General features: G+C 33.7%; 2 protein-coding genes across 4 annotated transcripts; one reads left to right on the top strand and one right to left on the bottom strand.

Annotated features, from left to right (window-relative positions):
* The first annotated feature begins 695 nt into the window (after positions 1–695).
* LOC102604534 (cytochrome B5-like protein) lies at positions 696–3,724 on the top strand. Of its 2 annotated transcripts, none has more exons than XM_006353430.2 (6): positions 696–775; positions 947–1,044; positions 1,646–1,686; positions 2,803–2,880; positions 3,001–3,092; positions 3,555–3,724. In XM_006353430.2, the coding sequence occupies exons 2-6, from the start codon at positions 963–965 to the stop codon at positions 3,619–3,621; spliced, it is 360 nt and encodes a 119-aa protein (XP_006353492.1). In that variant the 5' UTR covers positions 696–775; positions 947–962; the 3' UTR covers positions 3,622–3,724. The 2 variants fall into 2 exon arrangements, with proteins under 2 accessions (XP_006353492.1, XP_006353493.1); XM_006353431.2 differs by lacking the exon at positions 696–775 and adding an exon at positions 804–842.
* A 3,223-nt stretch (positions 3,725–6,947) lies between these two features.
* Positions 6,948–16,851, bottom strand: LOC102605099 (uncharacterized). Of its 2 annotated transcripts, XM_006353432.2 has the most exons (14): positions 16,459–16,851; positions 13,898–13,953; positions 13,590–13,764; positions 13,037–13,138; positions 11,888–11,959; positions 11,036–11,152; positions 10,844–10,921; positions 10,094–10,156; positions 9,877–9,973; positions 9,252–9,330; positions 8,944–9,155; positions 8,363–8,508; positions 7,836–7,958; positions 6,948–7,408 (listed from the first exon to the last, which is right to left on the bottom strand). In XM_006353432.2, the coding sequence occupies exons 1-14, from the start codon at positions 16,543–16,545 to the stop codon at positions 7,256–7,258; spliced, it is 1,560 nt and encodes a 519-aa protein (XP_006353494.1). In that variant the 5' UTR covers positions 16,546–16,851; the 3' UTR covers positions 6,948–7,255. The 2 variants fall into 2 exon arrangements, with proteins under 2 accessions (XP_006353494.1, XP_015166852.1); XM_015311366.1 differs by lacking the exon at positions 16,459–16,851 and having other exon boundaries at positions 13,590–13,784.
* Positions 16,852–18,302: the final 1,451 nt, after the last annotated feature.

Genomic DNA, 18,302 nt, shown 5'->3' on the forward strand with positions numbered 1-18,302 from the left:
TAGAATAATTAAGGATATTTTAGTAAATTTATAAATTACAATTCAGTACGATACAATCAAACCAAATAATTAAAATGTTATTAAACAACAACAAACAATACAGTCTAACCAAACATTGTATCTACCATACAATAGAGTACAATACAATACAATGCATTATGAAACAATGGGTAACAATGATCCAAACAGAGTGTTTTAAGAGTCAAATTACGAAAAATGGATAAATATCAATGCACTTCTAATATTAAAGATTATTTAAAATACTTATTATAAAATTTATAATTAATTTTTTATTTTATTAAATTAAAATATACATATTCAACTTTTATATCAATATTATACATAGATGAATAAAAAAATAAATTAAATATTGATAAAACATTAACATAACGATTATATAATAAAAAATATCAAGGAAAATAAACTTAAAAACAATTTAACAAAATTAAATCAATACATACAAAAAAAAACTCATTACAATAATAAATAAATATAAGAAATATATTGATAAATATGTATATATATGACAGAGATATTTTGGTCTTGAAATAAATAATTTTCTGTTTCTACTTCTCTTTCTTTTTTTAAAACCAAAAATTGTTTTTTTACATTTCAAACGGACTCTAACAATTATACAATACAATACCATGAGTGGCGGCATCCAAACAAGGTGTAAAGGGTATTTTTGTTAATATGGTGCTTTTCACCATTAATATATTTTACATCGCTTAATCTTGTCTTTTGCTCGAATTTGTTTTTTTTTTTTGCATCTTCGGTATGTTTTCGTATCTGAGCGAACTCAATTTGGGGTTTTAGGGTTATGCCGCCATTGATGATATTTTGTAACTATATGTGTTGTAATTTCTAATTGTTTTGCTCATTTGTTCAACTATAACTATATATGTGCTCTAATTTCTAGTTGTTTTGCTCATTTGTTCAACTACAGAGCTAAAATTTGAGATATGGAGGCTATTTTGGCGACAGTATTGTTGGGTATCTTGCTAGCTGTGTTCATTGTGATATCTCGACTGCGGAGTAAATCTGGTAAGCTTTTTAGCTGATTCTGTATAGGTTTTGTTAGAGCGGGGAATAGACTGGTGGTTTGCTAATATAGATTTGCATTTTTGTCGTGAGCTGGTTTTTGGAGTTGAGTTAGACTTAAATGTCATATCTTTACATAGTATCAGTGTCAGGTTCATGTTCATCCTGTTTGGGCGCTTCTTGTGAGTGTAAAGGGATGTTAGAGTGGGTTAGAGTCCTACATTAGTTGGGAATGGATGTGGTTTGTTTATGTGGATTTGGGCCAATCATCTTCTCATGAGTCGGTTTTTGAAGTTGAGTTAGGCCTAAATGTTATATCTTTATATAGTGTTAGGGTCAAGTCTATCCCCGATTGGGATCTAGGTTCACGCTCTAGTTGGGTCTAGGTGTAAATGGGATGTTTGAGTGGATTAGATTTCCCATTTGGTAGGGAAATGGACGGGTGGTTTACTTATATGTGACTTGGGCAATCGTCCTTTCATGAGTTATCTTTTGGGGTTGAGTCAGGTTTAAGTGTCATATCTTTATAGGTTTCAAGTTTGTAATGTTCTTATGCTCAGAAAGAATTTGATGTTTGATTATTTTCGTTTGTGTTCTACCACAGTTCAGCCGAAAAGAAAGATTGCCTCAAATGTTCAGAACAAGGTACTTTAACTTACAGTCATATCACATATAATCTTTTTGGTTGTTTGAATAGGTCCTTGATAAGTTACTTTTGTTGTTAAATTCTAGACCTTTCATTTCAGTTGTTCACTTAATAACTATGCTTGTCAAGATAATAGTTTTAGTCATTCTTACTGTGGGTAAAACAAATTCCATCTTGGTTCCAACTCAACTCCACAAAGCCTACTCAAGTTGTCAAGATTTCCCAAAACCATATAAGGAAACTACAACTCATATACTACGTGGGATTTTAATACTGCCGGTAGGCTGAGGGTTGGACATCTAGAGGCTAGAGCATAGAGCATAGAGTACGATGATATGGATGGCCCAACTGGGTAGCCGAACACTAGGGAATAGGGATACTTCTACCTCTAATACCATGTTAAGGAAATGGACCTTGGCCTAACTTGAAGTTAGCTCAAGTTATAAGGATTACTCAAAGATCATATAAGGAGACTACAACCCATACAATTAATTAACTGATATGAGCATTTGGAGAAGACAAAGAAGCAGAAACTTACTGTTAATGGTTTGATATCTCAGATTTCTCCCGGTTTTTTGTAAAACACATGGATATATTAGTTTACTTTGTTGATTACTCCTTGTGTATTAGATTTATCTCTTTATAGATGATAGGTGATACCCTGCTTGAACTATTCTTATTCTTAAACCTTGTTTGTGTGTGGGGGGGGTCTATCCGAATCAAGCCTCTATTTCTGAGGTAGGGGTAAGGTTTGTGTGCACTCTGTCCCCTCCCCAAGTGGTGGCCGGGTGGGGTGAGGGGACGGTGGAATGTGTCTATGAAAGAAGGATAAACCTTAAAGGAAGGGAAGTCCTTTGAGAACAATAAATTGTGTTGGTGTTTAAAGCAATTGACAAGTCTTGCATCTATCGTAGTCATTTCTTGCGAGCGAATTATTTTGCTAGATAACTGCACAAAGCTTCATAACTGACCGATTTGATAATTTTCTTTTCTTGTGCATATTGTTTGTGCACCAGCAGTTGTACAATCGCTTTCTCGTCTTTATATTTTCCGTATGTTCTGTGATTGTGCTGATTCCTTTTCTTTCTTTTGGGATGTGTTCTTTTAAACTGAAGGCAGTCAAATCATATAGCAAAGCTGAAGTTGCACGGCATAACAAGAGAACTGATTGCTGGATTATTATCAAAGATAAGGTCTTTTTGATTCTCTACTTGACCACATAAACCATTACTTACACTTGTGGAATATTAACCTTTTCTGGTCACATTCCTTTCGTAATATATACTCTCTTCTTCGCTTTTTTCTGTCTTTAGGTGTTTGATGTTACCTCGTATGTTGAAGAACACCCAGGGGGTGATGCCATCCTAGATCATGCTGGTGATGATTCAACTGAAGGTTTCTATGGGTAAGCCTTTGTCAAATATATCCTTCTTCCACTAATTCAGTTAACAACGACAGTGTAATCCTAGAAGTGGGGTCTGATGAGGTTAAGATGTATGCAGACTTTACCACTTACCCCTACCTTTGTGGGTAGAGAGGTTGTTTCCGATAGACCTCGGCTCAATCTTCCACTAATTCAGTTACACTAAGAAAAAAATCATATCCACATTTGTCTCTTTGCTCTAGTTTCCCTCCGATAATCCCTTATGGCTTGACACTAGGTGATTTTCCAACAATCTTCGGGAATTTTTTTTTCTTTTCCCAAAGATAAGAGACTTAAAGTAGCCTCTTAAACTGTGTAATCACTGATCATACTTGCTCCTATTCCATTTGTGGTTCTGTGTTTCCTTCATTGCCTTATTTCATCAAAGTTTCATTGTTTGCTGTTGTATTAACCATTCAAATCGCGGTCACATTCTTGTTGCAGGCCGCAACATGCTACGCGAGTATTTGAGATGATTGATGACTTCTGCATCGGTGATCTAGAAATATAAATGATTACTTCCATCAATTGATTTGTAACGAATTGTTCATGTGATGTAAAAATTCGAGGAGCTTGCCTATCTCATAATAAAGCATCACTTGTGTCTCCGACAACCTATTGCTTCCCAAAAATTTGTTATTTCAAATTATTTATGATATAATAATCCATCTTCCAAAGGGAAAAGGTAATTCTCTTTACTTTTTATTTTATGCCATTTTTAATAATTTTATTTTTGGGTCTTTCTTAGAATAGAATTAACTAACTCTTTCCTTATTTAAATCGAGTTCCTAAGTCGAATTGGTTTAGAATTTTTGCTTCTCAACTCTTATAAACACATAAGATTGTTTGAGACCACTTCCTATTTTCAGCTTCTTTTTTTTTTTACTCTTAATCAAAGGTTTCAAATCACAACATCTATTTTCATATATCATCAACCGCCGCACCATTACTACCTACACCTACAACCCTTTGCTCTCATATCGAGTTGAAAATCAAAAAAATATATTATATGGATACTATTTTGAATCACAGTCGTTCCTCTTCAGATGTTTGTGTAGTATTTAGTCAAATAGAAACACCACAAGAAGAATTAAACATTAGTAAAGATAGCAAAATTTCTTCTTCTTTACCACTTTTATCTATTCGATTTCACCTTGATACACATGAACTATATTGGTATAAACCTCCCAATGAACCTGAACAGTACCAATATTATCGACATGTTCGTTCTGATTCACTTCATCTTGAATATTATCATTCTATATACATGTCATACGACTTGTTCTACCATGCTTTGCAAGAAAATATGGAGGATTTGGGAGAGGAATTTGAAGATAATTATCGTAGTGATATCATCCATGTTGTGATAGACAAAATATGTGGCATTGTTGTTGATGAGTCTAACCATGGACGTGAAAAAGTGGAGGTGTTTGTTGGTATAATGTTCTTCGTCAAACGTTTTGTTGATAAAAATAATTTGAGCGATGATTGTGTGATTTGTTTTGAAGAGCTTGGGAAGGAGGGAAAGGTGATGTGCACACCTTGTTCACATGTGTTTCATGAGGATTGTATTGCAAAATGGTTAGAGAATGGCAATTCTTGCCCTGTTTGTCGTCATGATCTCCCAGATATCTAACTATTTTAGTTGCTCGATTGATTGGTTACCTGAACTCTCGATTTCTCATTTTGTAATCTCCTCCCCGTTTTCTCTTTTCCCACCCCAATTCTATGTTTGCTAGATACAAATAGTTGATAGGATATGTTCAATAGTTGAATTGAATATAACACTTTGAACAAATTGAGAATTCCAAGCTCACTTACATTATGCTTTTTCTTTTCGTAATTATTTGAACAACGTTTTTGATTAGTTAAGGAATACCCATTTTCTTTGTACTAAAATTCTAACTTTAATAAAAAAAATATTGCTCAAGAGGATTATCATTCACATTTAAATAATATAGAGAAATATTGAAAAGAAAAAATATAATCCATCTCAAAGGGAAAAGGTATTTGTTTTACTTTTTATTTTATTTTAGTAACTTATTTTGGGTCTTTATTGAAACAGAATTAACTAAACCTTTCCTAATTAAATTCAAAGTTCCCATGTCGAATCGGTTTAGAATTTGCTTCTCAACTCTTATAAATACATAAAGACCGTTTGAGACTATTATTATTTCATTCTCAATCAGAAGTTTGGAATCACAATATTCGTTTATCATTTATCATCAACTCCGCACCATTACCATAATTTACTACCTACAACTATCACTACCATCTGTTTTCACACCGAGTGGAAAACCAAAAATATATAAATATGGAAACTATGTTCTATTACAGTCTTCCCTCCTCACACGCTTGCGTAGTATTTAGTCAAATAAAAACACCACAAGAAAAATTAAACATTAATAAAGATAGCAATATTTCTTCTTCTTTAACACTTTTATCTATTCGATTTCACCTTCGTGCAGTTGAATTATGTTGGTATAAACCACCCCATGGTTGATAGAAAAAAAAGAACAGAAAATAGATGAAGTAGAGCAGAGGCAGTATGTGATAAAAAATTCCTGACTACTTTATTACGCTGCCTGCAGCAGTCCTTTTATAAAACAAATACATTGCAGAAAAACTGAAGCTAAAAATTAGGAACCACTGCTCCAAGATTTTCTCCTAAAAATTTGACAACAGCCCACATTTAAACTTCTTCCTAAAGACTAGGACAAACATAACGATAGATATTTTATTCCTAACATAACTTATTAAAACTAACAATGGTGACCCTCAACAACTCCAATATTATCGCCATATGTTTGCTAAATCGCGTCATCTTGAATATTACCCTTCTATATACGCGTCATACGACTTGTTCTACAATGCCTTCGGAGAAGAGTTTGAGGATAATTATCGTAGAGATATCATATGTTATATCATAGGCGAAGTACGTGACATTTTTGATGATGAGTCTAACAAGGGACGCGAAAAAGTGGAGGTGTCCATTGATACATGAATATTCGTCGTTAAACGTTTTCTTGATAAAAGTATTTTGGGTGATGATTGTGTGATTTGTTTTGAAGAGCCTGGAAAGGAGGGAGAGGTGATGTGCACACCTTGTTCACATGTGTTTCATGAAGATTGTATTGCAAAATGGCTAGAGCATAGCAATTCTTGCCCTATTTGCCGGCATGATATCTTAGATAGCTAGTTTTTTGTGTTTCACTGTTTTTTCTTCTTCAAATCATATAAGAAAGAAAGAAGAGGGAATTTTAGTAGTTCGATTGATTGATTTTCTCAATTCGTAATACTCCCCATTTTCTCTCCCCCAACCACAATTTTATTTTTTAGTTGGATCTATCTTTGCTAGAGACAACAAATAATTGATGTGATTTTAAGGAAGCTGAATATATGTTTATCTTTTCATCGATATTTTTACTGCACCAAAATAGTAAAAAAAATTGAGTATTTTATTATAACATACTATTTATATTTGTATTATAAAAAAAATGTATACATCTCCCTCACCTTAGAAATTTCATATGACTAAGGTTCGCAAAAGTAGCTACACTTCAACCATATGACCTAAAGTTCAAACAAAAATATCATCATTCCTCTCCCTTTGTTAGTAACATTTCAAAAACCAAAATTTCAAGATCAAGTTAGAGTTTGTCAAGTCTAACTTCAAACGTTGTGTAATAAAACTAGTTCCGAAGTGAATAGATATGCAAAATTTATTTAAAAAAATAACATTAGAACTAGAAAGTTCAGCACAACTTGCACTAGAATGAGAAAAATGAAGTGATAAAATTTAATACTGAGAAACAACATAACCTTACACTTGTTATCTATTGGTCAGCCACCACCCAAAATACAATCTTAAACTAACTTTGAAATGGACATTAATTTTTTACAAATAAACATTACAATTACAAAAACCAGCCCAAAAGCATGGTAGACCTTAGTTAGAAGAATGAAGTGATGAATTTAATAGCCAGAAACAATAACCCTTACAACTTACAACCTATATCAATGATGTACCCCTTAAGATCAGAAGGGATAAAAAAGGCCCAAAAAAAAAATGGTCAAGCAAATCCTTGGTCACTAATACCAAGGGAGCAAAAGAATCACATAATTTACCACTGATTGGATATTATCTAAATGTTATATTTCTTTGGTTGTCTCCATTGAGCTAAAGTTCTGGACAATGTACTAATAATAGCAACCTTAGGTATTGATCCTTGTTTTCCAAGCAAATCTTTTCCAGCCAAATCTGTAATTTTAGGAACCAAATGCTTGTGTCTGTCAATCTGCAAAAGAAAAAAGGGAGAGATGATGGTTTCCGTTGTTGTTATTCACGACGTGTTTAATTTTCTTCACTAGACAATTCGGTATAATCATGAGATACTAGACCAAGGACAATGGGAGTTTGGAATGTTGTTATATGACTCAACATCCTACCTTATACTTGTAACATGATTTTGGGGTTTACACTCGAATTTTTAATACATGTAAGTGCAAGACTAAGACTGGATATGAAACCGTCTGGAAGTAATTTGAGTATCTAAAGTGTTCCGTTTCAACACAGTAGAAAACATTTCTCTTTGCTACATCTAGCTTTTCTTTGAAGTAATTAGTCTGAGGGATAAAGAGAACTCCGAATCCTAGAACAAGCAGATTTCTATGAAAGATTATAATGTTGCTCTGAAAGCAGAAGGGTGCCTTAGGAAGGGATACCTTGCATATCTTCCCATCTTTCAAATGATATCGGATGCCAGACCAGTTGATGGACTGAGAAAGATGAGAACGCATTGCAGATAGTGGGTATAAAAAATTGTCAACCAGCATTGCAATGAATACCTGCTCAAGTAAGACATCAAACAATTAAACATTAGTGACTTGTATTGTGATAAAAAACTAAAAGCAAACAGGACCATACAGGATTTTCATACTGAAATCTTGATTATTTTAAACCACATTGGTACAACGTTTATTCCTCAATTCTGAACTAGTCAGGCTTGACTATATGAATACTTTGTTTTCCAGTATATAACAAACAAATAAAATTCTTGAGCAATACATTTTAACCACTTGTGGTTATCTAATTCAAGTGCAATGTACCTACATTTTAATTTTATATTTGTTGGCAAGACTATGTTCAGCAGAAATCTTGTAGTCAATGAAAAATATCAAACCTTCAAAGGTAAGTGGGAAGAAATGGAAATAAACTGTTTGGTTTATAGGCAAAGTCTGAATGAACTTACAAGACACCAGTTATAAGAAGCAAGTGACAGTTGAGGTGCCTCGGGAGACAACATATTGCACAAGTGAACTTCAATTCTTGTCAAGTTCCACATGGAAAGGAGTTCAATCACTGTGCATACGGCAAGGCATACAACAAGTAACAACCCTGACAAAGTACAAAAAATATGTGCATCTAAGAGGAAGAAATATGCAACCAAAGAAGTAATAACTGGAAACCGCGTGACCCGTTCCCAAATAAAAAAATACTAGTTTTACTGTAGCATAAACAGATTATTTTTTCAGATAAGAGGAATACATTAAATTAATAATAGGATAGACATATTTTCAAGAATAACTATGAGCTACTTAACATTTCATGTAGCACCTCCCACCCAAACAAAGATATAGTAATTCCAACTACTAGGAATAGCATACTGGTATATAACCAGTCGAATATCAGGATTCAGAATCATATCAGCATTATACTAAAATAATGAGGAGGTTTCCAGTATGTAATAGTTCTGGGAAAAGGAAAAATATGTGACCGAAATGGCTACCACGATGCACTCTACTTCTACTTACACAAAAGAAATGTGCTCACCATTACATGTCATGACTGTCCCCTCAAGAGAGTTTTCTTTAAGATAATGTCTCAGTGCTGCTGCCACATGAATCCCTGCCATGACATATGGAGATACAAAACCCCAAGACAGATAGCAGTGGGATGTAAATAAAGCCCGATTCATGATCCAGTTAACCTTTGTTGTATATGATTCCAGTACAAATGTTTGCTTCCTCAAATAATTCCAATATCTACACATAAACACAAGTATAAGGTGAGCCAACAGCAAACAGTTATCACATGTATATCAATATTTCATAAAAGATTTTAATCTATTTTTTAGAAACCTAGGGAAGGTAAGATCAGTTGCAAGAGGGTGTGGAAAGACTGCAACCGGTGGTGATGTAATGAGCCTCTTGTGTGCACCTAGAAAAAGTAGCAAAAACCAAAGAAGGATTAAGAAATAATAGTTTCCACCAAAAAGAAAGATTGTGCAAAGAATCATATCTCACAACTAGTCCCTAGAGCACCTAAAGCTAAAAACAAGAAGTACCACAGCACCGCAGTGCCCGTGGTTATAAGAGGGCCAATATTCATCTCCAAGAGGGTTATAAAATCAACAGAAGTAGTTATACCAAAACAATCACTGCAACAAAAAAATGCACATAACTATTTAAGTTACATATGTCCAGAGAAATATCATCCAGTGACAAGAATATCACTACGTAAAAGAGAAAAGACAAAAGTTCAGAGGAGAAGACTAGATCATTATACATATTTGCAGGTGAAGAGAAGCATAGTCAGGACAATTCTTAAAATGTCATAAGTTGCAGAATAAGACAATAACTCAAAATTCTGTTTTCCATGAATTTTGGCTATCACAACAGCAGCGAGGGGGATACGCACCAGCTGCATTGCCACTCTTGTGCCATAATATTAATTTAGGAATGAGAAACTGGAGGTAAACTTTACCTGCTATAGCTGCTAGAGTCATGTCATCTGAGTAGCCCCCATCTCGAAGCCCTGACACTACACAATGGCGGTCGGTTCTAAAATCGTTTGCATGCATCTGGAATTAAAAAGGTACAAAATAACTTGTAACCAGATGCTACATAAGTAAAATGTTTGTCAAATAGAGAACGTGGATGTACTCATGAAACAGGGAACAAATGTGATGGTAAAAACTAACCATCATGCATCCTCCCCACAGAAAGAATGTTTTTCCACCAGTAGCAAATCCCATAGAACATGGCTGTAAATAAATGGCAATGAACCAACAAGGTAAAGAAAGTCAGCAAAGCTACAAACTAAGTTAAAAAGGATTCTTTATAAAGCAAATCATCTGCACTAAAGACATGCAAAGACAACATAGACGCATAATCCCACATCTTATAGGAAGCTCATAAACCATCAGAGTTAGAGGAGAAGATTCAACTTGGCCAAGAAAGATCATTTAGAAGCTAGAGTCCATGCCCATACAAGATATAAACACAAAAAGAGCCTCATAAAAACCAATTATAGATATAGTGTATCTGACTTCAATTTACATTAATATAACAAAGAGCGCAAACTACATAACTTCAAGCTATCATCGAAAGATTTGTGTGTCAACAATAAAGTCTTTACTACAGCTTTTACTTTAAGATAAAAAAATTATGGAAAAATAAAAACTCCAACCAACAGCACAACAACAACAACAAAGCCTCAATTCCAAGCAAGTTGGGTCGACCAGGATCTAAAAACAAATAGCTGAGTGACCAAAGTACTAATCTAACACCTTTCATTTAATGTAAACAAAGACTACAACCAATATTTGATAGACCATCTTAGTCTAAAATCACTCTCCACATTACAGAGAGATGAACTACCAAAAATAGAAGCAAAAAAACAAACTTGACAGACCATAAATATAGAGATAAGGGCATAAATGCCACCATACCATGTGATATCCATAAATGCAGTAACTCCCCAAAGTTCCAGATGGTAAATCAAGAGGATATCCTGTTTGAATAAAGATCTGGCAAGCATAAAGACAAAATATTACATCTCTACCAAACAGATGAAATGAAGATTTTATTAGTGAGCTGGCATGCTGTGCCTGAGAAAAAGGTTGCTTCAGGGTAGAAATTACATCTGGATTCTTCTCCATTTCAGTAGTAAGGGCCCCAATTGACCCAGGGTGCAACCTAACATCGTCATCAAGGAATAAGACATACTTTGTATCTTTGTGCATTTGATCCACCCCAACCTGCAAAAATCACCGTCGTTTTAGGTAAGGAAGACCAAAGAAGTACTAGTTCATAAAACAATCTATCTTAAGCGACCACTCAAACATTAAATTTTGATTCACAAACACCGCCCTGGTGCCACACTTGTCCCTCCTCTTAAATCTATGTCCATCAGTCACATCAAATGGGTTATATAAGCTTGAACAAGAACTGGCTGCAATCTGACTCTTCTAAGGAATAATAATGATTCAAATTGCCCCTCAACAAAAAGCTGAAGAACCATAATTTGAATATTGGAAAGAAGAGCAAGAGAGCGAAAGAGAACAGAATCAGAGAGAAATAGGAAGGATTTTCGTGCAGCTAGATGACTTCTTTCTTTACCTATAGAAGTCTAGAGGCAGTTGAAACAAAAAGCCGTTTACTTGCTTTATTGCCTTCCCTTTCATCAGTTTGTTCGGCCTACCATGAAATTTTAAGAGTTTATTAAATTGTTTAATTTGAATGGGAGTTCTCTTAATGATAAGTTTAGAGTATCATCTCTTATAACTCATGCATCAATATGTAAAGTACAACATTGAACTCTGCTAACACAAATTGTTCCATCTTAGAAAAGCAAAGAATGGTAATAAAAATGACTGTAACCTCCATTCCAAAAGAGGTAAGGATTGGTTTGCCTCATCAATTTAAAGAAAAATGGACAAAAAAAAAAGCTTCTCAAGATTTCCAACGGTAAACAATAAAATCATGATGCATACCAATTGATTGTGAATCTTCTGACTGCAAGTTGTTGACAAACCAGCTACAATAACCTTAGCCTCAACAGCATCCTGCATGCAGAATATGAAACAAGTAATGAGTTTAAGAATGCAAAGCATACATGCAACATGAGCTTGACATAGACACACAGACAGGTAAAAATTATAACTGCATGACATAGGAAAATGTCATATCAAAGACATAATTAGGTAAATACTTCCATCCTTCAAATAATAATGACCATCTTTTGATTTGGGCACAAGTTTAATGATCAGAACACGGAAGGGATTGTTTCTTCTGGAGAGATGAACTGATAGGTGATAGGAAGATCCGGTTACTTTCCCACGAAAGAGAGAGAGGGGAAAGGAGAGAATACCTTGGAGGTTCTTTAAAATAATGACATTCCTAATGTAGCTGCTTATCATCCTAGGAAAAAACTAAATATCAATGGCTCCAGCCATTGAATAAATATTGATTCAAAGAGACCCCTGGTTAGAGTACCTCCTCTAATTCTTCTTCCATGCTCCTTTTCTTTCTTTCTTTCCTTTTATTTCTTTAGGATATTTTGCTTCTTTGCTCTTTTCTATGCCCTTTAAGTTTTATCACAAGTCTTAAACTGTTTTCACAAATTCCTTTATTTGCAAACTTCAAATTGTTCTCATGCCTCTGCTTTGTCAATTTCCAATTAACATGCAACTGTTGAACATAAATTCCAAGAAAGACAAAGTAGAAGAACAAAATGAGAGGTTCTTGGCAAGGAAAGATAATAATAAGAGAAGGGAAAGAAAGGGTACAAAGATCGGTCCAATGATGAAAATATAACAAGGACGTCAACACAAAACCTATATTTCAGTTTCAAAGGCAATAACCAGTTCTCGTGAAATATTGTAATGAATATTACTGCTATGCAAAATCTTTCTCAAAGAATATTAGGATTTTCAAATTAAAATGATAGTAAACATCAAACTAATGCTGAATATGCTATGCAAATCAAAGGAAAACGATTAAACTAACAACTAATACCAACTCTTCAATTTTGGAGATATTCATTTGCTCAAATTAGAAAACGAACATCATGAGAAGTGTGCAATAAGAAGATATAAACAGAAACCAACTCTTTAAACACAAAAGAAGCCCTAATACCACACCTTAAAATCCGCTAATAAACACTTCACAGCATGATAAGCAGGATCAGCGGTACTTTCAACCACAAAAAGGAACTCCAGAGGACCACCATAAAGAGACGTGATCTGCACCATTCACAAAGGGAACATAAGCAGACCGAGCAGACTATAAATTATCTGAACTAAGTGAGAAAAAATGAAGCATGGAACTCAAGGTTTTCATTGCACGTCCAAAATAACATGAATATAAATTAGATACCAAATGGAGAGCTAGAAGACGGCATTTACCTTTGTTATTTATGAAGTATATTTTTTTCATTATAAAAGGGCAAACATGCCCATATACAAAAAGTAGAGAACTTCACAAAAAAGACTAAAAGACACAACAATATGTGACTGAGTCCATTATGTAGTAATGCGGGCTTCTCAGAAGCAACAAGGACGAAATTAGGCAGCAAACTTGAGATAATTTTCAAGTTGAGAAGATGCCATAAAAAAACCGTAGCGTAACGTCAAATACACAGCTTAATTGAAAAAACAAAGAACACTCCAAGGCAAAAGGTTTCTTATCGTTTACCTGACTTCTCCAGTTGTGTAGATTGTGCTCGCCAAACCCTTTTAAAGGCATTACAACTGTGACTCGGGGCAAATTGGCCTGATTTGAATGCTCAAGTTCATTAATGTCCAATGTAAGGAATGCAAAGCTATTTCCACTTTTCATACTACTCTTCATCCGTCGAATCTCCCTGCCCCTGCAAAAAGAAACCAAAAGCTGCATGAAAATCACTAATCTTAGAATCCATTCATTACCTAAGTTGATTATAAATAATCAGCAAAGATAATTGTCCACCATAAACTCTAAGATAGATTAAAAAGATCACATACCTAACATAAGCAGCTAAAGCCCATCCAAGAGCCAGGATTAAGACAATTAAACATCCCTGCAGACACAAAGTCCCATAAAAACAACAAAAGAATAGATAAAGAAACAAGACAGGAAAGTAGAAAAGTGTGATGAGAATTATAGTATTCTTAATTTGTCAGTAACAGATCAAATAATTAAATAACACACACTGATAGAACGCAGAGCAGTTTAGCAGATGCACAGAGATTTATTCATGTTAAACACATCGCAAAACATTGATTAGCGGACAATCAACAACAACATACTCAGTGAAATCCCACAAGTGGGGTCTAGGGAGGGCAGGGTATATGAAGACCATACCCCTGTCTCACGGAGATGAAGAGGATGTTTCTGATAGACCCTTAGCTTCAAGAAAAGCATTTCAAAGCAGTTTGAGAAAGGAAATACAGAAATGAAGAAGACATGGCAAACAGAAAGAAAGTAGTACGAAGCATCCAGTAAAAAATTAAAAATAGTACAACAATCCAATAACTAATGCACAAGAAACACACGTGATAACAGAAAATCGAAGACAAGAAACTAAGAGAATAATAATATTACTACCGTAAGAAAGTGAAAACAGATGTAACAGATAAGGTGCTTCAAACTACAACCAAGCCTATCCCACTGAAAAGCGAGATAGCGCTCAACTCAACTAACGCTCTACCCTAACTCATGACTCCCATACCCTGATATCTACGGTCATGTCCACAGTAAACTGAAGATGCGGAATTTCATGTCTAATCACCTCCCCCAAAACTTCTTCGCCCTAACTCTACCTCGCCTCACACCCACCATTATCAACTATTCACACCTCCTCAATAGGGCATCTACGCATCTTCACATACTCAAACTATCTTAGTCTCACCTCGCTCATCTTCTCCACCACGGAGTTCACTTCCACCTTATCTTGAATATCTTTATTCCTAACTTCATCTCCCATAATATGCCCACACATTCACCTCAACATTCTTATATCTGCAACTTTCTTTTGTACATTAGAATTCTTAACTGGTCAACACTCCACCCCATACAACATAGTCGGTCTAACCATCAGTCTATAAAACTTACCTTTAAGTTTTGGTGGCACATTCTTATAACACAAGACAACGGAAGAGATCCTGCATTTCACCCACCCCGCACCAATACGATGTGCAACAACATTGTCAATCTCCTCATTTTCTTGGACTAAAGACCCAAGATACTTGAACCATTAACAGTAAATATTTTAAAAAAACATTAACAGACAACTGGTTTCATTTGTCTTTAAGCATATCAAACCTTTTTATTCCCATCCAAACAATGAGATATAGAATGTGTCACTTTTCTTTTTTCGAGAGTCAATTTGACTAATCTTTGAAGTTAAATTGGATTAGATCAATCTAATATTATAAAATAAAAATTTAGATATTCAAAAACTATGTGATAAGTACTATGAGTTGTCGTTCTTCTCATGTCAATATGATGAAAAAATATGATCAAAGTTCACATAGTTTGAATCTCCAGAAGCGAAAAGTGGTCACATAAATTGGGAAGAAGGCAGTAGCTTTCATGCACTTAATAATATAAGCCAGCATGACTTGAAAAATTAAAATCATTTCGGCAATCTGCACCTTAATAATTTCCCTTATTCCTTAGTTAGATTTCATATTATAATGATTGCCTTGTTCGGTATGTTATCGTAGGTATTCACTTTCTTGGTTTATTCATCTATCAGTCTTATCCTATTAAATCCAATATGAAAGGACATTGTAGCTACTACAACCAGAAATGAGCTACTTTTGTCGAATTCTTTCTCTGTTCTATCACTAAGGCTAAGCTGTACAAAATGATTTTTGAAGAGCAGCCTCTTGCAGTCATGCGTAGCAAGGGCATACAAAGCCTTCTGTTATAGCTGTGGAGTCATTGAAATGCGAGCTTATTAATTGCTTCAAAAAAAAATCTACTTAAATGACAAACCATATGAATATACAAGCCTAAGCTCTTGCCAAATAAGCTTCTCCAACTATTGATTACTGAAGAATTTGTAATGAAAGGGAAGTAACAAGACCATGCTCCTCACACTTTCCACGTCCGGATAAGAAATTCCAACCAATGAGGGTAAAAAAAGAAGCTTTCAAATAACTCAGTTCTGAATCCTAAAGAGAAACATAATAAGTTAACAAAAAAGCATAAGAAAAGAAACTTCCAAGCTGCAATTTACCGTGAATACAGACAACAACAACCACATACACAGTGTAATCCTACAAGTGGAGTATGGGAATTTAACGTGAAAATGCAGCATCATACAATTTGCAAATCGAAAATTCAAACTTCAGCAATATATACGCAATGAAATTCTTCATCAAACAAATATATCGTAAGCTAAATTTAAGCAATTAACAAAAAAAAAAAATGAGCCAAATTAAAGCCTAATACTTAGATCTGAACTGTGTCAAACCCGAAAAAAAACATTCAATAAGCAATTTATTCCTAATTTTCCAAACAAAACAGCTAATCAAAAACGTAAAAACAACGAGCAGCAGAAAAAAACAATCAATACCTGGATCTGAATGAAAACTGCAAGAGGACTACACAATGCTCTGCTAGCATTAAACAAAAACGCATCAAATGAATCAACTGTCACCATTTTTTTACACAATATACTTTTTTTTTCAAATTTTTACGAGATATATGTATGTATATCTCCAATCTCCTATCTCCCTGTCTGTTGCGAGGCGAGAGATAACTCAAATGTGCTAGGGCAAGCACAATGCCCTAGATCTGAGAGAGAGAAAGAGAAAAATTCTGCAAGTTATTCAGTGTTCTCTCAGATCAATCACCATGGAAGGAGAAGAAGAGAGAGAAACACTAAGAGAGAGAAACAGGGAAGAAATGAAAGGAGGAAAAAAAGGAAAAAACGTGAGAGACCGCGTAATTTTATATTTCGAAAGGGGGAAATGGATTTTGGTGTAATTAGAGAAAGAATATGCTTCACTTGTCCATTTTCTTATATTAGTGTTCCCCTTGAATTTTACTTGTCCATTTTAAACTTCGTACGTCTCTTATAAAATACTTTCTATAATCGTCCGTCTCAATTAATATCACACATTTCAAATTTTGAAATTCAAATAAGACTATTTTTAGCGATAATAATTTTAATTGACAGTCATTTATACTACTTTTTTTTTACGTAATTTCTGAATATATAAATTTTGTTTCAAAAGATTTAAAAGATTTCATACCTGAATTTACGGTCAAAATTAAATTGCTTAACTTTTTAAAAGCGAAAAGTGTCACGAAAATTGAAACAAATAGAGTAATGATTAATATGAGTATTTACTGCAATATGCATATTAATAGCAATATAATCTTAGAGATGTTTATGATTATGATTTAAAACGATTTAAGACCAAATAATTGATTAAATAAATCATTTTTATTTGGATTTGATTTGATTTAATTTTATATTTTAAAAAAATTAGTTTGATCTTGATTTTGCTAAAAAAAATTGAAGAAATAACCAAATTAACAAATTATGTAGTACAAATTTTTTATAATTATATATACATATTTAAAATTTGGTGTGCAACCTGCAAAATATATAAAATATAACATATACATTATGTTGCACTTGGAAAACATGAAATTCGGATAAGTTTAAATAAAAGATTAATCAAAGAATTTTATCTCAATTGACATTTTGTTTTTAAAACGATAAGATTCTAAAGCGAATAACTCATTATTCTATTGGCCCAACACCAAAAAGAAGGTAACGATCATTAGAAGAAAAAGTGACTTCATCAAATAATGCACGTGGGCTGAGTCATTTACAATACCAAGTGCACTATAAATTAGTATTCCCTCCGTTTCATTTTATATGTCATTTTTTTACATTGCACTTGCATTAAGAAATGATGTAACTTTATCATTTTACCCTTATTTAATTTTTTTGGAACTCAAGTTTTTAATCAATGAATATGAATTAATTAATTTAATCAATGAACATGAATCATTTACCTAGTTTTTCTAAGTTGATCAAATGTATATTTTCAAGGCTAATAACTTCACAAGGGTAAAAAAGGAAAAATACGATATTTTTATGCATTGATTTTATGAAATGACAAATATTATAGACCAACTATTTATAAAAAGGGATGACATATAAAATGAGACGGAGAAGTATGAATTTTTAAACTTGTTGTGACATGCCTTTTCTATAGTTGAACATTATAAACATTATTGTTGTTTTTAGTTATTGTATATTATATGAGTTTGAATACTTCTTAAAGTTGTATTAATTATATACTTACTATAGAATCTTTATGAAAATTGCAAGAGAAAGTATTTTCACTTTTTAGGCAGGTAGGAAAGTGGTACCTTTAGTGGCTAGCTATATTTGTAAAG

Source organism: Solanum tuberosum, unplaced genomic scaffold (genome assembly GCF_000226075.1).
Source record: "Solanum tuberosum cultivar DM 1-3 516 R44 unplaced genomic scaffold, SolTub_3.0 scf00155, whole genome shotgun sequence".
Taxonomy (NCBI): domain Eukaryota; kingdom Viridiplantae; phylum Streptophyta; class Magnoliopsida; order Solanales; family Solanaceae; genus Solanum; species Solanum tuberosum.

Bases quoted from the DNA above. Each gene is read 5' to 3' on its own strand.
- LOC102604534 (XM_006353430.2), top strand. From the start codon at position 963: ATGGAGGCTATTTTGGCGACAGTATTGTTGGGTATCTTGCTAGCTGTG. The intron at 1,687-2,802 runs GTACTTTAACTT...TTTAAACTGAAG, and splicing joins CCTCAAATGTTCAGAACAAG to GCAGTCAAATCATATAGCAA. The intron at 3,093-3,554 runs GTAAGCCTTTGT...TTCTTGTTGCAG, and splicing joins TCAACTGAAGGTTTCTATGG to GCCGCAACATGCTACGCGAG.
- LOC102605099 (XM_006353432.2), bottom strand. From the start codon at position 16,545: ATGGTGACAGTTGATTCATTTGATGCGTTTTTGTTTAATGCTAGCAGA. The intron at 13,139-13,589 runs GTAAACGATAAG...TGAATGGTGCAG, and splicing joins TACACAACTGGAGAAGTCAG to ATCACGTCTCTTTATGGTGG. The intron at 9,156-9,251 runs GTTTCTAAAAAA...GTTTATGTGTAG, and splicing joins ACTGATCTTACCTTCCCTAG to ATATTGGAATTATTTGAGGA.